The sequence below is a fragment of the Pundamilia nyererei genome, unplaced genomic scaffold (assembly GCF_000239375.1).
Source record: "Pundamilia nyererei isolate P.nyererei 1_Seehausen unplaced genomic scaffold, PunNye1.0 scaffold00009, whole genome shotgun sequence".
Taxonomy (NCBI): Eukaryota; Metazoa; Chordata; class Actinopteri; order Cichliformes; family Cichlidae; genus Pundamilia; species Pundamilia nyererei.
The window spans coordinates 6,858,738-6,882,529 of NW_005187410.1; the positions used below are offsets into that span (position 1 = coordinate 6,858,738).

The window sequence follows — 23,792 nt, forward strand, 5'->3', positions numbered from 1 at the left end:
TTTCAGCCAGTGGTGTTGGGGATTTGTCAGCATTAATGGAATTACCATCAAAAAGCACCATCAAATTTTGATCCACCGCCCAATATCATCTGGACAGACTAATTGGCCGGGGCTTCATTTTTCAGCATGACAATGATCCCAAGCATACTGTCAATGCAGTAAAATCATACCGGGAGAGAAAAACACTGACAATGATTATGTGTTGAAGATTAAATGCTGTCAAACTAAATAGTGACTTTAAATATTGACTACAAAGAAATTAAAGGTGTTTTAAGACTTACAAATCAACACCCCCACAAAGCCTTTTGGTAAATAGATATATGCACTATACACATATACAGTAACCAACTTCTTGTATCTCTTCTGGCCTCTTCTGTAAGGAAACCCAATTAGAAACACATTTTTCAGATTTGGAGTCATCACTCCATAGGACCTGATGCTACTGGTTTTCAGTCCAGTTCTTGTGTAATTTGGCATACTTGATCCTTTTCCTTAAGAATGGCTTCTCAACAGCCACCCTTCGGCTGGGACTGCATCTTTCAGGTCCTGAGACAGTACTGGATTTTTCCTGTTTCTTAAGGACATGACTTTCAGATACTGTTCATCTGCTGTAATTTTTCTTGGATATTATTTTCTATGTCTGCTGCTTCTTCTGTCGTCTTCCATTTTTCCAGTTTACTCAGATTTTTTAAGGACACACTGAATGCCATGCTGATATATGCCAAGTTTTCAACTAATAACTCTCTGGGAATCACCTTCTTGATGCCAAAAATAATATGCCTATTTTGTGCTAAAGAAATGGGAACAAATTATGTACAAATGTATGTACTTATTTTATGCAACAGGCTTCTAGTAACAAAGTGCCTAAAGATACAATTTGGGTTCTAAAAATGGGTGCGGAAGGAAAGCCAATGTCCCAAAAAAAAGACCTCTAGAAAGCCTGGAGAACTATTGCTCAAGACCACATTTGAAAATTACAAGAAAATCTGGCTCCTTGGTGGGTAAAAGCTCTATAAATGAGGGGCAATACAAAACTTTTGCACAGCGCTGTAAACCTGAAACTAATACTGCACAATTATACAGGTATATGTGTATGTATATGTGTATATCCACACATGAACCAGGATGTTCATGTGCGTGTGTTAATAGGGCAGGATGGGTGTATCTTTACATGAAACTGAAACCCTGCTAACTTTCACATTTTAGGAAACTTACAAAAATGATCAGACACTGCCCCCACCAAATGTTTCAGCGCTGGAAAGGTATAGATGGGGAAGGTCTGTGAAACTATCCAACCATGTGACAAGTGCCTCTAATGGAGTGCTGGACCATTAGTTTTCTAAAACCACCGAGTTTAACACTGTGGTATTAAAATATATTATATGTCCTCTTCTATATGATGACATAAACCTAGATGTTTATCAACTTTAGCTTGGGTTTAGGGATTAAATGTTATGAAAGAAAGCATCTGCTGCAAATTGTATGGATGTTCAAATACATTTCCCCAACAGGATGGAGTTAAAGAAAAGATGCATGCATAATTGGAAGTTTAAGATCCATGTTGTTGATATTTGTGAACTAAAAGGCTTCACTATGTTGATTTAAAAAAAACCCTGAGTTTCTCCTTTTAATATAAATACAGCTGTTTAATATAAATGCACCCATTCATAAAACAAGATTTTTTATTTTTTTATTTTTTTTTAACAAATGTAATACTAAACTTCATCAAGGTAAATAGATGATCTAGACTAGTGATGTCTGGGGAAATTGGCTCCACTTACAGTCCACTTTGATCTCTCAGATATTGTAATATAATTAGAAAAATGGTGAAATTTTAACAGTATGTCTCAGTTTTTCTTATATGATAAAGAAGTGCTGCTGTGGTAAACAAAAAGATCTGTTAGCACAACTCTTTGGGCTTAAATGATAAGAAATAAATATGTAAAATTGCAGAAATAATCCTGGCAGCTCATTGCCCAGACGGTCCTGTAATTATAAAGTGAGAAGGTTTTGTTAATCATCAGACTTTCTCTCTCCCCCTTCTCTCTCGCTCTCTTTTTAACTATGGGCCCACTGTAAAAACCTCAAATTTCCTTAGTAGCTAGTGAAAAAGCAAAACTGTTTCGGTCATTTACTTGCATAATAATTACTTTATTACTTTGGTGTAATATGAATGGTGATGGGGAAAGTCTTTATCATTACCAAAAGCTGTAAAACCTATTAAAATACAGTTAAGAGTCTAAAACGCATGCCCTCCCCCACAATTTCCAAAATCATCCACTGGACTAAATTGCAGTCTTTCCCGGCCGATTCTGGCCCCCGGGCCTTATGTTTGACAATCCTCCTCAAGCATATCAGAGACAGAAACACAAAGCTACGAAATTCCCAAAGCCTTAAGTTTTTCTGTTCACATAGGACACAAGCACCAAGCTCTTGTTAACTTGTACTCCCCCCCCCAAAAGATGTCTAGACAAAATAGCTGCTGATTGATTTTATATAGATTCGATTAACCGTTTCAGCTGCTGACACCATGTGTCTTTTGTAGGAGGGGTGTATCAACTTTGAATAAAACGAAAACAGAAAGGATGTGCTGTGAAAAAGTTTCAAAAGTTTGATGCTTATCTACCGCGCATGGAAGAGAATTAGGGCCACTGGGGAAAAAGCGGGCACGTCTTTTTTTGTGTTTTCCAGAACTCCGACTTTTTCCCCTCCGAATTCTGATTTTAATCTCAGAATCAGAATTCAGACTTTTTTCCCTCAGATTTGCGGGATTAAAGTCAGAATTCTGACTTTTTTCTCAGGATTGTGGAAAAGAAAAAAAAAGACGTGCCCGTTTATTTTTTTCCAGTGGCCCTAATCCTCTTCCGTAACTACGCCTACGCTCTTTCATATAGGGAAGTTCGAGGTAACTACTTTTATAGGAGTTTACTCGGCAAAACAATCCCACGTAAACAGTTTAGTGTGTTTTTCCTTCTTCTCTATTTTCAGATGTCTTCTATAGTGTTTGCCATATCACATGGAGATGGACAGTGGTCTCTCTCGGCTGTCCGACAGTAACATTCTCACTGGCACACAGACCTGACCTAGAATTGCTACTTAGAATTCGACTAAACCATCTCGCAGTAACAGGGGGGTGGTGGGAAGCGACGACAGGAAATCTTGACTGGGATGTAATGGAGTAGGACCACTGGAAAGCTCCGGCGAATGGGGGGGAGACATATTCCTATTTTGTAATGTTACCGTGAAAATGTTGTGATTTGATAATTGTGCGGTGTAAATTCGTCGCTCAGGAAAAAGGGGAAATTAAGCTAGCATTCCAGGTGAGTGGTCCCCTTTTCACATCTAGCTGGAAAGTATCGCTACCACGGCTCGCCTCCTGGCAACGGGCACACGCGGGTCCTCCTCCCGGGGACATCTCACTTGGTATCCGTTCTTCTCTGCCTCTGTCCCCGAAGGCTGGCTAGCAAAACCCACGTAGCGTCTGGCCTGGCAGACAGTGAGCACTCTTTGAACCGTAAATGCCGATTTTTCCAGCGCAACAAAAGCGGATTATTCACGATGTTTTCGGCATGGTGTAAAACCCGCGGAGAAATATTGGTTTTTACCCCATTATACTGGAGGACCGCCCGTGCTTCGTGAAAATGAAAAAAGGATACAATGCAGCATGCATGTTTTGCATTCTTCGGGAGCTCCACACCGTTGGTATTGTATTTTCTTCATTTTAAACGTGTTTGGTATGATTTATAAATCCGAAACGAGATTATAGGCCTCGTCTGCTGATTGTGTCGGCCAGACCTATCATCTGCCGAGCGATTTAATTGTTACATTGTTAACGGAGCGGGCAGAACTTGAAAATGAACGTTTGTCCAAGGCGGGCCTGAGTACTTTCATTAACAAACGAAGCCGTGGGATGAATATATGCGTGGGTTTTTGTGTGCTTGTGGGCGACGTCGTTGTTCTCGCTCTCAGCCGCCGTCCACTGCCTCCCTCTTCGGGGAAGACTTTGTTTGCGCTGGCCGAGGCTCCATGAATGCGAGTGCTGAAGTCCTCCCTTCCCCCCCAGTTCTCTGGCGAAACAGGAACAACTTCTTTTAGGAAAAAGAAAAAAAAAGTTCCTAGAGTTTCAAGCGCCATGGAATTACTTTGTCCGCCAAGAGTTGTCCAGTGAGGCGCTGAGATTTCAGGGGGGAGTCTAATCCCTGTAGTTGCTGCGTGCTTTTACGTTTATTTAGCAGTTTTAGGTTTGTGTAGCTTTGTGTATATTTTAAGGACGACTTCCTCGAGTAGGCCTGTTCGTGGGTAACTTGTGGCATTGTGCTGTGCTACCTTTGGAAAAAGAAAACAAAGAGTTAGACATGGTAACGAATGTGATCACTCTTTTACATTTTACTAATCTTGTTTAACTTCAGGGAGGATAAAAAAAAATCCACAGGTCCGACAGTGTGGAAATAAAAGCAGAGTAAAAACACAGTCACCACCTGGGAATTTACTGCTGATGAATAAAGTCTTATATTGTCCTCCCTTACCAAGTGATTTCTTTTGCCTCACTGAACATTTTGAAAGCATTCGTCAGGTTGCTAAATGCAATGTTTTTCCCTTGTTTTTTCTTTGTTTTTGTTTTTTTTCCCTTTTTCCTCAAGAGAAGTCTGCAGCTTTTGCACTTTGTAGCAGTCCTTTCTCAGATCAGATGCTGTTAGTTCCTCTGAGTTAGCAGTGAGGAGGGGGAGGTTCAGAGTCTGAGGACAGTTTTGGAGCATACATACCAGTTGCTGAAACTGAACTGCAGACCTTGCTGGGTCTCTTCAATTGCTAGGCAACACTGCTGTCTGCCATTAATGTGCATCATTGCATAGTCTTGAAGCTGTTTCACATGCATCTTTTTGTTTTTTGTAGAATCACTGCTTCTTTTCATTGGGACTTTGTGTAGTTAAGGATTTACAAAAAAAAAATGCATTTTTGTCTTTCCACTGTGCATTTTTGGTGCACAGAAGTGAGGGAGCTCTTAAAAGAGTATCACAGACGCTCTCCTAATCCCTTATGTGCACACAGGTCGATAACTGAAGAATAAATACGTGTCTGGGTTAAAAAACGCGAGCCTACACTGTCACTGTAGCCCCTAATGACCTCAGCTTTGCACTGTTTATGTGTTTGCTACATGTTGGACTTGTGAACACCGGCTACTGAGTGCTTTTTCTTGCCGTTTGCTTGTTTGTGTTTTGCCCGTTGAGCAAAGTCCCTTCCCTCTGTTCCAGGTGTGAATGACTTGTGGCTGTAGGTTGTCGTGAGGTGGCCAGGTTCCTGCACAGCCTCTGTGGCTGACTGGGAGAAGTCGAGTGGAGAGCAGACATCAGTGCCCAGGGGACCTGAAGGCCTGGTTCTCCATATGAGGCCCTGCTGAAAGGGCAGGGGGGCTTCTGAGGTAACCCAACTCAACTCTGGCTCTCTCTTCTTTTATTACACACTTTATCACACAGTTTCTTATACACACACACTCCCCTTGTCCTCTCTAGGGTGACAGAATGCTTGTAAATGGGCTTCCTCGTTGTTTTCATTGCTTAGGAGTAAGTAAAACAAGTAATGGCAGGATTATAAAGCCAGTGTCTGAAGTCACTCCCTGTTTACGATATGGCTAACTGTATTTACAGTGAACAGTTTGTTTTAAGTTTCTGAATTGTCCTTAAAAAAAATCCTCATTGTGTTAAAATGTAGATAGTGGCCCGATGCTTGTCAGAAATAATGGAAAATCACACATGCTTGAAAGTGTCTGAAATCTACATTTTTCTGCTTACTGTCTGGTAGATGACATGGACTCTGTTATACAGGAGTTGCTGAAAAAGCTAAAACAAAGGGGTGATTTTGGACAATCTGTAGCCGTAAGGCCTTTGTGTTCATTATATGTTGGAATAAGAAGAGCTAGAAGCACGAGGCGCATGTTTTTCAGCTCTGCTTTTTCCACGCTATAATTGCTGTCAAAAACTCACTGGTGCCATAAACTGATAGCTTAACGCTGCTGTGATGTAACCATAACAAGTCAGGCGCGGGCACTTTGCAACGCCGGTCACTATCTCTTGACATTTATCTTTGGAGGTGCCTGCTTTCTGATGACGGAGCCTTGAATTGCGGAGCAGGCAGCCTGTTTGACTGCTGTTGACGCTCAGGGGGTAGCGGCTTGAGGAAAAGGACCTCACCGCCGCAGTGCATTGGACTATCAGCGCAGTGTTTGGTCTCGCTCTCTGATCTGCACATGTTGAGGACACAACACGGTCAGGGCGCTCTTCCTGAGAACGCTGTGCGCACTGTTTATTTATCTGCTATCTAATCTGAAGTGTGTTAACCAAAAACCACAGCGAGGTGAAGGACGCGGGGAAATGGATATTGATGTAAAGCGGCAAAGGATTTATTTTTGCCTCTGAGTATTGGACTCTCATGTTTCTGTGCATTTGTTTGCTTCGTGGGTTTTCTAATTAAAACTCGCAAGCCTTGTGTTGTGTATGACGTGGAGGGATGTGTTGGAGAGGCAGTTTGTCTCTGTGACTGTGTGGCGGGTAAAGGGGGAGGGGGGGGGTCCCCTCCCTTGTCGTATAGTGGATTAGACTACCCGACTCAGTGTGTTTTTCTACTGCTTTAAAGGTTTATTTCATCTCTGTAGGACCTTTTTTTTAATTTGCACTAATGAAAGATCAGTTCATTAAAGACATTCATTCACAGTTCATTAAGAAATTCAGTTAATTTCATGAATGGCTCTCATGGTTGTAGGATGTCCACAAGGAGAAGGGAAAATAAAGTTTGACGTTTAACTTGTATTACTAACATTATTCTGCCCTTAACTTAGCATTGTAAGATTTTGTGTATCTTTTTTTTTTTTTTTTTGTCTAGCAGTGTTAAATTATTACTACAATGCAAGAGACCTGTAATCTAAGTACTTGATATACTGCAGTGTGGCCCTTAAAGGGAATTGAAACACTTCAAAATCACCAAACTCCTATAAAACAGGATTGTCAAGTACTGTGGTGCGTAGTTATATTCATCGTTCCCACCAGAACTGTAGAAATATGATGGTATAATAGGCTAAAATTATGAACTCGTAGAATATATTTTTATTTAGTTCAATGGATGTAGAAAGCAATTTTTAACTCCTCAGATTGTAGAGGATTGCTCAAAACCACTAAAATAAGCTTGCCGCTGCAGGATGTTTCTGAGAGTAGGTGTAAGCGGATGAAGGTTAAAAGAAACTTTTGACTTCTTTGGCTATTGATTTGTATTTTGCTGCTGATATTGCCCGTTCACTCCTCTGGCAATTATAATGGACAGTTGATATATTTTCTCTCTCTCTCTTTCACTAGATATAAATATGGACTTAATGCATTTGATAGGTATCTATGCCTACAGCAACTTTTTTTAATCTCTAGCAACAATGTTTCTCATCCTCGGCATGAAATTGTGAACACAGTTCTTCTACGAGAGTCAGTGTAATTAAAATCAACAATTAGTCGCAATCAGTGGGTTCAGAAGGTGCTATTTGGGGGGAAAAAACGTTCACTTGTATCGGATTGAGCCAGTTGATGAAATCGGTGATGAAGTTTAGGCAGCGGAATTGGCATTTAGAGAGAGAAAGTGGAAAATGATGATCTTCCTGCTGCAAATTGGGTTACACGGCAGAAGCCAGTTAGAACCAGTAACAATAGGAGGTGAAATGGGATAAAATGGAAGACAATAACAGAGTGAAGATACACAGATAGATTGATGGATGGATAATAACGTGATGGTATTAAAACAATACAAAACTTTTATCCTGTTGTAGAAACATGGACATCAGTGCTTTCAGTGGATAAAATTACACACTTCAAATTTGCAAAATCTCTGAATTCTCAATCTGCTACAAACTGTTGTACAAAAGCGAGCGCATCAGTTGTGTGCGTCCTGTTGATCACAGTTGGTCCATCATAAGAAATATTAAGAATAATTACTATAATAATAAAATATAAGGGGTACGGTTAAGGCCTAAATATGTAAATTCACAACATGGAGCCCGTAGTAATAAGTCTTTTCCGCTTTCCTACCAGCTGCAGCTGAATGTATAAATGTGTTTCTCTAATAGCTGCAGTTTCACATCGTTTTAGTGTAGGAGGTCACGGACTCGTGTGGATGTGTGGTGGGATTGTTGCCCATACAAGATCCTCGGGGATGTGTCTGGCTGAGTCAGAACGTACCAATCAATCTGCTTTCATGTTTTTTTCGCTGTGATTGACAGTTATGGCACAGACAGGCTGCTTCTTCTACAACGAGGGAAAGGGCGCTCGCAAACAGAGCTGCTTTCAGGTGGAACCTGGGTGGTGGTGGTTGTGGGAGGGGGGTGGGGGGGGGAGCTCTGTGAACTGCATTTACCTCAACTGTGAGCCACCAAGCAGAGGGCCTTTCCTGCTACAAGGCTGACACTTTTTTTTGGGTTAGCCTAGCTTACCATATGACCAGGACTGATTTCACACACTTACTCACAGTGGGGCCGACATTACTTAGTCTGTAATCTGCCAGCTGGCCCAGTACAAAGTCAGAGTGATGTCTTGATTGTGAGATAACGGTGTGGTAAATTCACAGCTAGCAGGTGGTCATCCTGTGTCCTGCTTTCTGCATGTTTCATTCAGGCGGCGTTCTCATCAAAAACACTTAAAGTATTTCAAGAAGTGAGAGACGTTTGACTCCGACTACAACCTGTTGTCTGCCACATCTGTGAAAGTGCAACTTTGGACAACATCCCCACTGTAAAAACGCTGGATAACGTCCAGCGTTTTCATGAGTGAAAAATGGCTTTAACGAATAACAAGGTGGCCACAAGAAGAAAGCATTGTATCGTGATGAAGTTGACTAACTGGGAGTTTTTTATTGTTTCATTTCTTTATCTTTGGTGATCCGATAAGATGCCCAACAGTGTTTGTTTAAACTTTAACACAATTCAGGGAGCTCAGTTTTAATTTGAAATCTCAATTTATTCATCTGCTGTGGTAACTCTTCATCGGTAAGTATTTTTTGACTAAGCGATCACTGTAAATATGAGGAAGATTCTGGTGCTCCAGCCCTTTATTCTCTTTAGTTGAGCTTCCGATAAGTGATAGTTTCAGCGCTTTGAAAAAAAAAATGCACTGTTTTAAATTAGTTTGTGAGAAATAAACAGAGCTTCATAGAGTTAAATGTTGTTTATATGGCTGAAGTGATTAATCTACATAATGCTTGCCAGGAAATTGTTTTGCAACTAAGTTGATATATTGATGTAAAGCAAACATTAATTTAAGTCCATTTTTAAGCAAAAATACCAACTCTACCAAAGTGTAAGCTTCTCAGTTGAAGAATGATGCTTTTTCATTAATGCTTAGTTTTGACTGTTTTCTAACAGTAACGTCAATAGATAATTTATAGTGAAAAATCACAGAGTTGTGCAGGGGTTAGCTGTGCTGCTTCATAGCAGGAAGGTCCTGGGTTCAAACCCATCGGGCATCTGGGCGGTTTGGAGTTTGCATGTTCTCCCTGTGCTTGTGTAGGCTTTTCCTGGGCTCTCCAACTTCCTTCCAAAGTCCAAACACGCACATGTAAGGTTAACTGGTGACTCTAAATTGGCTGTTTGAGTGAAGATTAGTGAAAATGTTTGTCTGTTTCTCTCTCTTTGTTAGCCTTGTGATTAACTGGCGATTTGTCCAGGGTGTAACCTGCTTCTCGCCATATGACAGCTGGGAGAGGCTCCAGCCCCCCTACCAGCCTCATTTGGTTAAGAAGATGGAAAAATTGTAGTTTATACTGGACTTGAGTCTTATGGTCACTGCATTTGAAAAGCTTGCTCAGAATAAAGCCCTCTGCATTAGCGCAGGTATAAGAGGAGAAGAATCCAGAAGAATCAAGCAAATAAATCACAGTTTTCCCCTCCAGGAAGTCTTATCTTTTCAAGCTACTCGAGAATCTTCCTCTGTATAATCTGGGAATCTCTGAGCTCCTTTATTTATATAATTGAAATGTCAGTAAGGGCTGTCACGGCTGTACACTTGTGTATAACCTGGCTGTGTGTATATTAGGTTACAGAAATTAAGAGGTGCAAGAAATAGCCCTCTTCTGCTAGTACTTACACGGCTGCATTTGAATCGAATTGACTCGTTTTTTCGGGTTTTCTGTTAGTGATAGCACCTGGTACCATGTACTCTTTTAGTACTTGCTTGGCTGGGGTTCCAAGTGAGCTGAGTTGATCGGAAAATGTAATGTCAGCAGACTGTGTGCCACCGATTGGTCAGTCAGTGGTGTCATGAGAGTGACTCCTTCCCAAAAATTAAAACTGTCATTTTTGAAATCCAGCATCAAGGAAAGTAGCGGCACAAAAATCACGGCCCGAGTAAAAGCCATAGACTGAGCGGGTATGCAATCGGCTCGATGTCGTTCATTGTTGTATTGTTTGTGCCACATACAAAGGACATCACAGGACATTTGGATGTGTTGCTAAAACAACCCCACACACATTTAGGTGATACACAGTTGTAGTAGAAAATGAGTCGAGCTGAGTAGGTACCGCGTACCACCACTTGGGGTGAGGGTAACAGTGATGCATATAAACAAGGGTTCAGACCACACAATGGTCACTGTGTCAGTTTAGATGAATATAGAGTTATGATATCCTGCCTTTTCGTGACTGAGGAACATGGCAGACTACATGGTGCTACCCAGTCAATCATGCTTGCAGTCTTTCCTGATACTTTATGCTTTCTGTGAAAAGAATCCAAACACACTGTGGCAGTTGAAGCAGTATGATACTGGTTGACTAGTGGTCTTTTCACAGTTCCACCTAAACTAAAGTGGTAAAATCATTCTTCATCTTCTTTGCCATGCCTGCAGTTGTTCACAGCTGAACTTTTGAGAAAACTCAACAGCTGGCACAGCGCTCTGTACTGATATGAACCACACAGGAAAGACAGAAGTGCCACGAAACACCCAGAAAAATGTCAACATGCTAGTTTTAGGGTTTTTTTTTTTTTTTGTTTTTTTTTAATGTATGTATTATGTGAGAAAAATCAACTGCCTATTTTCATCCTGTGTCACCTAGATTGGGCCGTAATTGGGCACAAGAAGATGCATATCGTACCTTCTTAACCCACTAAGAGTCAGACTTTGATTTTAACTAGAATGGACCAAGATCTTTAGATAGATGATTCATGGACTATTCACAATGGAGTAATCTCAATTTAGAGTCACCACTGTTTATATTGTAATCAGATCATTTATAACCAGTAGCAAAAATTAGCTTTTGTTTTGTTGCATATAAACAGTAGTTTCCAAGCAGACAAAATCAGATGTTAGCGCCTTAATTATCTAAATCAGCTAACTTAAAGGTAATCTTTTATTTTTATATTTAGACCGCAACTGTAAGCGCTTTGTTATAGGAGGCAGACAAAGGGGAATTTTCACACGTTGCTGCCTATAATTACAAATGTCATGTGTCTTGGATGTGGCACAAATTACACACACTGGTTTTATTGTATTATAAGCTCATCGCTTCAGATGGGAATCTCAAGAGACCTTCCAATACAGATGCTGATTTGACATGTATTAGGGCCCTTTACTGAAGATGCACTTCTTTTAGTGCATCTGTATTTGATTTTCTTTTTCTTTAACCCGCTGTCGAGTAATTCGAGCCACCTGCTTGTGGTTGTGAGCAAAGGACTTGAATGTGTTGTTTCTTAATCAGTTTTAGATCATGAATGTGAGGAACAAAACAACTCTAAGCTTCATTCTGAAAATGTATTTTCTTGAGTTATGTTGGCAGTTAAAAAACATCACCTTAAATGGTTATTGGTGAATAAATTGCATAAAAAGAAACCAGGCAGGATGCTCAGCATGCATCTGATATCAGGATTAAGAAGCATCACCATTAATGTGAAGATTTCATTTTAAGTTAGTTCACCAGGGGCGTGGCTTTTGCATGGCTTTACATATCACTTATTGCTGCGATTCCATGGTTATATGCAGGGACCTAAAGGAAGCTCAGACAGAAATGCACGCGAGCATGCTCTGACTCATGGGAACAGCACATGCCATAAACTTGAAGCAGAGTTCTCAGTGGATCTCCGACATTATTAGGACAGCTAAGTACTGCCTCATGTTGGTATTTGTCTGTGCACCAGTATAGTTATGTGCGTGTATATTGCTCTGTGACTGTATATTTAATTAGGCAGGTCTTAGCCAGTGTGTTTAAAATTCCATGGGTATGACACACCAGTGTAAACTGGGGTAATTCAGGGACACAATCTGTCTCATATTCTCTCCAGAGTGCTAATTTTGTTGTACGATAAAAGAACGAAGATAGAACATCTATTATATACTCTTTGTGTGTGTGCGTGTGCTTGTGTGTAGTTTCTCTCTTTAGGAAATACCAGGTCAGTAAAGATGCCTGAGCTTTGTTACGTAGTTTGAAAGGTTGCAAAGCCTGTTTCTTGTGGGCGCTGTGGTTTGTAAAATACAGAAAAGAATGTATGGAAAATATTTTGGGTAAGCACGTCTTGAAGTTTTGCATAGTGTGTTGTCATCTTTCCTGCTTAATATTCTTTTAAAAATTTTGATGCAGTTTGATTAATGAAACGTTTTAACTAATAACAAGTTGCTTGCAAGAAAAGCTTGTTGACCGGTGAGGAACGCACATTTCTTTTCCTCTTTACCTCAGTGGTCTACATGGCTGCTGAAAGGCCTGGCCGTTGGGATTTCCCACAATACTTGTAGTCACAGGGAGACGTCCTCCCAGCATGAGCAAGGTTGGAATGTGGCCCGAGTGTGGGAGCGACTGTGCGGATGAAGGAAGGGGAGTCACGGACCAGAGAGCAGGGGAAGGGAGGAAAGAAGGGGTCTGCACAGAGGGCAGCAGAGTTTGTCCTAACTGAGTGCTGTTCCTGTGTTAATTCATATCTGAGATAGAAATGAGAGAAATCATTATTTAGAGAGGAAAAATGCGCATGTGTCTTACTGTTTACTGCTCATATTTGCTGCAGTGACTGCTGATTCCAGGAGTGCTCTTGCATTAATTAGCAGTTCTACTGGAGGTCTTCATGGGTTTAAAATTTTGATCCTAAAGGGATCCAGAGGGGATCTGAAAAAATTCATACGCAGTCTTAAATGGACCTTAAGATAATTGGACTAGATCTGAAATGCAGTTGACCTGAACAGACCCAAAGAGAGACCACCAGCAGTTAATTGGCAGGATGATGCACCATCAGCTAACAAGCAGACTTAAAGAGAGGCAGTTAAAAAATTTTCTTCCCTCTTTTCTTTGCTGGAGTTTTCTTTTGCCTCAATCACTTTGTACTCTGCAGTGTAACACAATGTATTTTGAAGTCACAGCTGAAAGCAAATCTACTGGGATACATGTACATTTTAATTGTGGAGTTTGCATGTCGTCCTTGTGACTGCATGGGTTGACTGCAAGGCTACGACCTTCTTAAAAAATGGACAGATTGGTGAACGTAATCATTCAGACATCCAACCCAGAATTAAACTCCTTAGGTCCAGAATAAGGTCTCTCATATTATGGTATGTCATGAGTTAGTATGGCTTACTATGCTAAGATGTGCTAGTCATGAAGTAGAATTAATAGAAGGGTGACCAGCTTCTAGGTATAATGGTTAAGAACTGGACCCACAGGCATCGATGTTCACAAGCTCACTTCCAGCTCTGGTCGTCTTTCTGCTTTCTCCAGCTAACAGAGTATACTTCAGTAGAAATCTCAGCTACAGTTTGACCTGATTGGTTTGATCCAAATGGACATCGAAGGGTTTTACAACCAGTTTTATTCTTGTATAAATGTTTTCAGTGTGATTTATTGTTCCAAGTCTTATCTGGGATCCAAAAGTTGTGCAGTCTTTGATGTTTCATCTATAAAGTCCAAGATGTGCTGTATTTTATAAGTGAGAAATATTGTCGGATTCTTTTTACCTTGATACCTTTTAAAAATCTTACTGTCAGGTTTTGATACTAGCAACCCCCTTAATTTGCACTTCTTGTCATAGAAGTACAGGCACGTTCTTGCCAGTTATCCCGTTGTCTTTGTCTCGTATTGAGTACAAAGGTGTGTGTGTGTGTGTGTGTGTGTGTGTGTGTGTTTGTTTTGTGTGAGCAAGGCACAGTCACTTAGCCAGGGATGCAGAGACAGAGGGCAGATGGAAAGAGATGGAAGTGCGGGGTGAAGTGTGTGAGACGGAGATCAGAGCAGGCCAGAGTGCTGAGTGCCAGTCCTGCTGCCGGAGCTGGCCACTACACATGGCACCATTCCCAGGCTACGCCAGCAGATGTGCCACTAGTGAGTCAGCGTGTGTGTGTGTGTGTGTGTTTGCCTACTTGCACTCGACTGGGAGACAGACACCCACCCGCACTCTCTGTGAAGACAATGGCTTGTGTAATGACTACCGTATCACACCCCTTTCCCATCCTCCTGTTTTCGTTGCCACTTCCATCACTGTGATGGATACGGTGAGGCTTCTGTCACCACGATATGATATGACACAGTGTGACATTACACACATGTCGCCTCCCAGGGGATGGTGGGCCTGGTCTGCAGACCAGAGGAGAATGTGTTGTGGATGGTTTGAATTGGGAAAGCTGTTATGCAGGACCAGTAGGAAAGCTAATATTGGAAGTAATGGAGGGAGCTGAGGAAAAAAAGGAGAAAGATGGAGGTGTGTAAAATTGGACTCTGGGAGCAGTCAACAATTTGGAAAATACAGAAGACTTTAAGTTTCTTGTAACAACTTGATTTCAGTTGAAAGGAAGCCTGGTCATACTTGTGCGTGCGTCCTTGAGCCTCTCACAGTGCATGCATAATGTCAAATGTTAGTCTAGTGGCGTCACAGCTCTATCTTTAGTGACATTCAGGATTCTTTGCATTCTGTGTTCGCTAAGTGTAAATAATGAGCACAACGCAGGGTGTGGCATGCTGGCAGAGTCCTTTCAGGAAGTCACCTGAACAGGTGAGCATGCAGGTGTTTCCTACACTGTGGTATTGTTAATGTCCAACAGATATCTTTATCTTACTTTCATTTTTTTTTCTTACTGTTTTTTTTTTTTTTGTCTCACTTCTTCAAGACAGAAAGTAGCTGTAATGTTTGTGCAGGTTGTGCTGTTTATTACCTGAGCTAAAGCTGCATATCAACATCATCGTCATCATTTTAGATTTGCATTAAACTTTACATAAACTAAAATGCTAGTATTTTAGCGGTGGCAGCTTCATAATGAAGTAGAATTGCAAATGACAAGTTTAATGTATAAATAATAAAACTCATTGTCCTTGAGTTCAACAGATTGGCAAGTTTTGCTTGCTGTAACTCAGTATTTCTGTTTAAGTGACATTACAGCCACTATTCTTACTTTGTGGCCCTGCTGTCTTACTACTCACTACATACTCATGCTTAGAGTATGTAGTGGCAGTATGTAGGGGCAGGAATAGCTCAGTAGGTAGAGTGGTGACCCCATGATCGGAAGGTCGGGGGTTCAACTCCACTGAACGGCTACCCTGAGGTACCCCTGAGCAAGGTACCGTCCCTACACACTGCTCCCCGGGCGCTGCATTGGTGGCTGCCCACTGCTTCACTGGGTGAATGGGTTAAATGCAGAGGAACTATTTCCCTATGGGGACTAACAATTACACATTATTATTATTATTATTATTAAACTCAATTCAAATCACAAATAGAGCAAGCAGATATAGAAGATTTACCTGTCCTTCAAGAAGCTAAGATGCAATTTAAGGTATAGTACAGCGCATGTAGATTGGAAAACCATAAAAAAATAACTAAAGCAAAAAGTAATATAGTCAGTGAGAGCAGCCATCATAAATTTTATAGTCCAGTCTAACATTTCAAGCCCATGTTGATAAACACACAGTAGCAGTATCTGACACAGACACCACTGTGTTATGCTTTGTTCCCATTATACACACACAGTACACTGACAAAGTTAAAGGACTGACTCAGAGAGACTTTGTAAAAGTACAGAAATTCAGTGCTGCTATCCTGTAATCACCACCTGTGGCTTACTTTGACAAAGGGGCGATCGTGGCTCAAGAGTTGCCAGCTCGTCTTGTAATCGGAAGGTTGTCGGTTCGAGCCCCAGCTCTGACAGTCTCACACTTCACCCGTTGCCTACTGGTGGTGGTCAGAGGGCCCGGTGGTGCCAGTGTCCGGCAGCCTCGCTTCTGTCAGTGCGCCCCAGGGCAGCTGTGGCTATAATGTAGCTGCCATCACCAGTGTGTGAATGAGTGTGTAAAACGCTTTGGGGTCCATAGGGACTAAGTAAAGCGCTATACAAATACAAGCCATTTACCATTTACCAAAGTTATCCAGATTTTCACTACATATTTAACTCCTAAGGGAAGAAATCAAACATAGTTTGAACATTTGGAAGGTTTAAAATGTGTTTTCATTAGAAAAGGGCATATTTTGGCATAAGGCACATCCTTATTTCACCACTCTGTCAGATTAAAAAAAAAAACATTTTGTTGCATATAAGCTTTTATTCATGTGACCATTTCACTAAATTGAAGTGTGTGTGTGTATAAGCTGTTGTGATGAGATGTAGAGCGTTGTTTTTTTTTTAAAATTTTGTTTTGTTTTTCCTGCTCTGAGTTGGCTGTTGCTTTTTCAGATTGTACAGTTGGTTGCTGATGGCCATGTGTTTTGTATATTCTTACAGAAAACTGTGAGAAGAGGTGGAAATAATGCTTTTTGATATTTCCCCTAAACAAATAATGGGCAAAAGCAATTCTTGAGATGGAGGGTGAACAGACGGAGAGTGGGTAGGGAAGCTAGAGTGAGAAAGAGGGAGCAATACTCCATTGTGACTGAACTGCAAAATGGGATTTGCATAAATAAGGCTGAAACATCAGCAGGCCCTTTTACAGCCACCAGCAGGGCTGAGATGAGGGAAGAGGGATGGCGTGCGTGCGTGCGTGCGTGCGTGCGTGCGCGTGTGTGTGTGTGTGTTGTTTTCTTTTTTTTAAAATAAATCTTTGTCGTGTTTAAAATTTTCAGCCAGTGGACTATGTTGACAGCAACATAGTTCTTTTCTTCTCGCTGATCCCACACCTTACCAGCGGAGTATACCAGTAGATACTGCATTGCTATAAAGCCTCCCACTCCCCTTCAGAGGAATTTGGGTGACGTAGATTGGAAGGGTCTACTCTCTAAGCAGGCAGCATACAATGACTGTTACATAAGCATGAAAATAAAATAGTCCTCCAGTGCCACCCGCATCGGAAAGCCCAAATCTAATTGAATTGAACTATTTTCTGCCCCCTTCATATTTATATCACAGGCAAAAAGCTCATTTTCGGAGCGTCATTATGCTGTTTTCCCATTAACTTGCATGAACTGCATCTCCTCGTGTTTGCCGTGATAGACAGTTCAGCATCTTTACTAGAGGTGGAGGAAGTGAATTCTCTGTGATTACCTCTATGATGCTTTCTTGTTTAAATGTGTGTGTGTGAGACATGCTGGAACGTACACACCTGATGTGTGTGTGTGTGTCCGTGTATTCCTTATGACAATCATGTCAGCAAGCTTTCCAATTAGTGTCTTGTTAGCGTGCGATTGGAAAGAACAGATGATTGACAGTTCCTGCTGTTTGCTTCCATGTACGCGCACAGACTTGCATCACACGCATATGCTTGTTATTGGGGTCTAGATTTAGATGAAGCCCCTCCAGGCTTTACATGCAAGTTGGAGTTGAATGAAGTAGAAGACTGGTTCTTTGATATATTATAAACTATATCTACTAATGCAAACGAAATATATATATTTTAAGTGATTTTTATTTTATTTTATTTTTTCTTGCTCTTCTCTCAAGGCTCTCCTCCTTTAGTATTGCTCCATAGTGAAGGAGTCAGTCAAGGCCAACTACTGCCTGATCCCACCAGGTCCGAACATTTTTAACTTGCGCTGGACACCTTATCCTAAAGGGTTCACTGAGCTTTAAGCAAAGTGCTTGTGATGGTTGAAAAGAGTTTAGTATACACCCCTCAGCACCTTGTGAAGAGGGAATAGAGGAGCCTAACTTTCCCTAGCTGGCAATCATGCCCAGTTTATGCAAAGTAAATGGTGTTTTTAAATGTCAGTCAGCTTTTTTTTTTTTTCTGACGTTCATTGCTCTTTTTAATGTACAAATGAAATGGTACACCCTCTAAAAGTCCTAGTTGTTACTGGTGTCCTAAACATTTTACCTGTTTAAAAACACCAACAATCACAATCAGATGCCACTTTAGGAGTAGCCTTTATTAATATCTCATTAGGTTTTGTAGTGTACATTTAAATTTTTTAGGAGCAGGAAGGTTCATCCAATTAGATTTCTCTTGGAGACAGACGTTAAATTCAGTTTACATTGTTAAAGTGAAGGGGAACCCTGAGCATGTTTTTGTGGCCGGTACACAGTAGCCGATAGCATCTGATATAGTGTCATCGTTAGACTCCGCTCTAGCACAAGCTCCAATTATAGAAACAAGACGTTAACAGCAGAACCTGTTTTCTGCGTGCCTGTTCAGCTGGTAGTGTGTAATTATTCAGACACAAAGTTTAACTGAACTTTTATATGGGGACTGTCGCGTTAGCAGAAGCTCTTGTTTCTGATTTATGCTGTATATCACAGCTGCAGAATTACACGTGCTTCAATATAAAATGCGTAAAAGAAGTTGCCTTTCGTTACATTTTTAATAATGAGCCTAGCATTTCTCTGAAGTGTCTCCACTACAGTATTTTTTTTACATTTAAAGGTTAATCTAGTCAGTTTAATTTGGTTCTACAAGCCGCCTCTGTTTCTGTTGAGAAGCCAGCGTCTGCCTGTGTGCAGTAATCTGTGCTCCTGACTGCTGTAAATCACTTCTTCTTCTGTGACCAGTGAGAGATGAGTGTTGCTGCTGTAGCAGGAGTCGGTGTATTTGTCTGCTTCCCAGTGCTGCCACCATCCCCCCATACAAGTAGAAAAGGGGGCGACACAACCCCCAAACACCATTCCACCTCCCTCTCCCCAGGGGGACTCTGGAGCCAGTTACAATGCTGAGTGTTTTGGAAGAGCTCCTAAATATTTTCAGGATGACAATGTAATCTCACTGACTGGGCTGCTCTCTTGAACAGGATTCTCGTGCAGTTCTCACTCACCAACACACACAAAAGACAGTGATTGGTGTGAGTCACAGTACCAGCTCGACAGCTCTACCACATGTGCCAAAGATAAAGAAAGTATCAATGACTAACCTAACTGGTGTTTTTTTTTTTTAATAAATTGTAAAATCATTATATGTAAATCAACAGATTTCTTTTTTCCAGATAAATATTGGTGCTCTCTGGTGGACAAACTAAGCAGTGGTGGCAGCGTTTGGGCTGTGACTTAGTTTTTATCAGTTACTATTGAACCAGACTCCATATCAGCTTATAGTGGAGCATTTATATTATCAAGCACCTTGAGATGATTGATCTTGCATATTGATGATGTATAAATTGAATCAAACTATAGAGTTAGTGGAGGGGAAGACTGATGTTTTGTGTCTGCTGTTTTTTACAGTCTTTGTTCTGTCAGCTGTTTAAATTGGTCAGTTGTTTTAACTAACACATGTTGAACAATGAGGATTGAAATTATGTACGTACTTCCAGAGTTCACTACAGATTTAGACTGTATTTGTGAGGGGTGTTTGTAGGAACACCCATGAGCTTCCAAAGATGGTGTATGCACAATTTCTTAAACAAATTATTAGATTATTTATTTTGTAACTTTTTCCTGCAAATACAATTGTGAAGTACTTGGTGATTATTACCGGAGCATTATAATCCGCCGTCTCTGTAATGAGTCTCTTATCCTTCACCGTTTTGGACTGCAGCTGGATGTGGTAGACTTTGTCTGCTCTGAAGCACTCGATACAAACACATGAACCGGTTCTCCCCCAGTCGGTAGACCTTGAGGACACAGCAGATCTGTAGAGTTGAAGAAGATTATCATTACCAGCTGCAGTCTAAGGGCTCCAAGGCGCTTCTGCGGTGGTATTGCAGACAGACAGCTTTGTGGATGGCTGTATACATGTTGTAGCTGTTTACTGTCACTAGGGGGCGACGCCACAAACAACTGATCTGTAGGCTACTTTTACTTGCTTGTGCTATTGTTGGTCCATCACTTGTGGACAAAAGCAGGTTTATAACTTACAAATTGCTGAAGTGAAACCAAGTGTTCAAAATAAAGAAAAGCGTCCACTGCAGCTTCTCATGCTGCTCCTGTTTGTGGCCCACTCTTCAAGCCGTCAGGGTTCAGGTTATGCATACACTCATCCACGTCGAGCTATGTGCTTTTGTTGTTGTTGTTGTTTTTTTTTTTTTTGAGGACTTTTGACGTTGGAGTTGGTTGCCTACGGAGAGCCTCTCTGCAGACAAATACCTATGCAAACAGACACAACGTCTCTACCATAAATTAAGTATAAGACGGCGCATGTAATTTGTCCATTTGCAGGATGCGATAATCTTGGAAAGCAGCTGAATGATGTTGAAAGCTGTCATAGTAGAGACCAGGCTGTTGATCTGCTAGCAAGCGGGTTAGCAGTGTCTGAATTTTAAAAATAAAAGCAAAGGGTATTGTCCATTCGTTGCGGATGGCATCATTCTCTCAGATGGATATGGAATAAAGCTAAAGCCAGTCTCTAAATGTATTTGGGCGGGTCTTAACATACCTGGGCGGCCTGCCCATATAAAGTCTGTGTGTGAAGCACTGAGTGTGTTGAGGGCGGAAAAAAAAAAAGCACTATAAGCAGACATTTCAGACACTGGGGGAAAAACAAACATGCTGAGGTTACAATTAACAATGACCGAAGTCTGTGTAAGTCGTCAGGTAATGAATTTGACCTACGATTTTCTTACTGAATAATGTCAGAATTACTTTATTAAGCCCTGTTTTGCCCAAAGCAACTTTAAAAGAGAGGGAAAAATAACTTTTCCATCTTTCACTCATAGACAGGAAGATTGATAATAAGAAGACTTTGGGTAGAGTGTCACTTTGAACTCTCTTGAGACGGCGTCTGCCTTTTCCAGTTTTGTTAACGGTCCTTTTTCTCCTTCTTTTCTCTCAACAGTGTGCCCAAGGGCCGTTGAAAGCCCCCTTGGGGGAATTTCGTAAATACACACTGAACAAGAACAAGAGAAGCCTTCTGGACTATTGTTATTTTTTTCCACACTTTTCCCACACACACACATACACTTACACACATACACGCACACCCACACAGACAAGGACGTAGAGAGAATGTTGGAGGTCCAAGAGGAGAGGCCAGCGGCGGCAGGTACAGCAGCGACACATTTCAGCAAGAGGGAACGAGGAAAGAAAGAGAGAGAAGAGGCCAAGGACGGTCGGGGAAACCTGTCGAACATTGGGAATCCTGTTCCTGGCTCCAGGAACGTGCGTGCAAAAGCGCCGCTCACACACACAGGCAGTCCTCACCAGCTCATCACTCCACCCTGTTCTGTAGTCTTGGGAGCTCCATCAATGAACTCCAATAGGCTAAAGAACTCCCCGTCCACCAACACACAAAGGTGAGTGGATTCATACAATGTGACAACCTGTGGATCTTGCCCTGCGATAGGTTGTACTGGCTATATATTAAAGCTATGGATTAAAATAATGTTTAATCCAGATTGTTTATGATGGACAGCAAAGCATTTTTAACTGCATGAAAATCTTTGGAAGTACATGGAAATAAAACTTTTTAAAGGGTTGTTTGAAAAACTACTACCTTTTTTTTTTTTTTTTTGTTAAGTCAACCTTCCTAGACAGTTTGGTGGACTATTAATGATGACTAAACCACTTAAGCTTGTTATTTAGCTTCAATAACATGTAATCAAACTTTACTGAGGAAACATCTGTCCACGGCAATTCTTTTTTTTTTTTTTTACGTAATTGGAAAAAAAGAAGAAGAAAAAAAGCCAAGGTCATTAACAACAGTTAAGAACAAGGGGCAAATTGAAAAGCTCTGCCTGTTTTTCCAGCTTAGATTTAGTTGAAATAAGAAATATTAACTTTAAAAATCAGCAAGACCGAGGCCACATTAAGGCGGCCTTTTTGCTCATATGTACTGTACTTTCTAGAGAGCTGTTGTTCTACTATTTGAATGTAAGAAATAAACATATTTGTGCTGTCAGATCTGTTTACGCTGCTTACAATCAGCATGTCGTTTAAACCCTTATAGCCATCAAGAATGGAGCAGCTCTTTTCCTAATTGATGCATGTGGGCACAGAGTTCAGTTCAATTTCAGTTCACTTCTGGTTTATTTAAAGACCCTACAGTACTCAGAAAACTCCAACGATTAGATGATCCGGTATGAGCAAGCATGTTGTGACAGTGGGAAAGAAAAACTCCTTTTGAACAGGAAGAAACCTTTGGTAGAACCAGGCTACACGAGGCACAACTGTCTGCCACGACTATTTGAGGGAATGAAGGCAAAGTGAAGAGAAAAACGGGAGCACAGGGAGACAGGACAGTTATTTCTTTTTCTATTCCAGCTCCTAAACCTGGTAGGAAGACCTAGTTTAAAATGGTGTCTCTTCTCTAGTTTGGCTAGAAAAGCTAGCCATAGTTAGAAATTACTCTTAAGTAATCTTTTTGCATGGACATCATTTACTTTTCTGTAGCAGCAGGCAGAAAATGCGTTTGGATAGCTGTTAACACAGAAACTAGGCCCTATCTAGACTCTTTTGGCTGATTACTTTAACTTAATTACCTCTGTCTGCTTGCGCTTCACCAGTGGCTGTGGCTTAATGATTGTAATGTTACTTTTTCCTACACACTCGACAGACGGAGTCACTCAGTCCCTGCAAGGACCCTGAGGCACACACGTTACCTACAGGGCTTTCTTCTTAAAGAGGAAAGCTCGGCCGTTTATAAAGTCATCTCACTTGCACATCTAAAATTAAAAAACAAAAAAGTAAAATAAAATAAAAACAATAAATAAAATAAAGCTAACATGTTATCCTTATGCTTTTTAAGGTTATTACTACTCTGGTATTTTCATTTCTCTTTACTGAATTGAACTTACTCTCTTGATGTCTTTAATTGTAGCGGTATTTTGAAGTGAGGCTTGTAAGCAAGTATGTCTACACGATACCTGATAAATCTATAAGAGTTGCATGTTGGCAAGGTCAAGAAGGTGGTACAAACCTGAACAATTTGCTTTACCTGTATGGTGTGGAAATTAGGTGTTGGTCAGGTGTAATGCTAACGTAAAATCATTTTTTGTGAATTATTAGTTTAAGGTTTTGATGCGTGATCCAGAGCTCTTCCAGGGTCAGGGAGTACACTGGGCTTGGAAGTTTTCCCTGCTGACTCATGGTTCTGGAGCCTCTGGAAATGACTGCACGGACTGCCAAACTTATGGCTTTGCCTTCTTGTTCTGCTGGCTGTGTGTCTCTCTACATACGTACAGTGTGCAGAGCTGTGGCTGAACCTTTTGGACATGTTGGCATATGTTTTATGCTACTTGTACAAATGTGTGTACGTGTGTGTGTGTGTGTGTGTGTGTGTGTGTATATATGAGAAAGAAAGAAAGATATTAGGGTGTGGTATGGAAGTTCTCTGCCAGTTGGATGTTTCCTGCTTGCCTGAATTGAACTGCTCTCAGAGCCGGTTAGCAGCAGTCATTTGTAGGTGCCCTGTCTCTTTGCAGATGAGATCTGTGTGCACTAAATTCCCCATACCGGTAACTTAATCTTGCGTTCACAGACATCTATGCCAACTGTTGGTTGTCAAACTGATGCTGTGTTTA

At 41.0% G+C, this 23,792-nt stretch overlaps 1 protein-coding gene across 3 annotated transcripts in view; it reads left to right on the forward strand.

The window, feature by feature from the left end:
• Positions 1 to 2,882: 2,882 nt before the first annotated feature.
• Positions 2,883 to 23,792, forward strand: part of bcl9 (BCL9 transcription coactivator) — a 28,408-nt gene continuing 7,498 nt past the window's right edge. Inside the window, exons 1-3 of one of the 3 annotated variants that reach the window (XM_005723610.1) lie at positions 2,883 to 2,905; positions 5,253 to 5,419; positions 21,110 to 21,566. In XM_005723610.1, the coding sequence (XP_005723667.1) occupies positions 21,280 to 21,566 (287 nt within the window). In that variant the 5' untranslated portion in view covers positions 2,883 to 2,905; positions 5,253 to 5,419; positions 21,110 to 21,279. Of the gene's footprint in view, positions 2,906 to 3,143; positions 3,321 to 3,342; positions 3,703 to 5,252; positions 5,420 to 21,109; positions 21,567 to 23,792 lie in introns of those variants that run through there. The other 2 variants (XM_005723609.1, XM_005723608.1) reach the window with 2 other exon arrangements.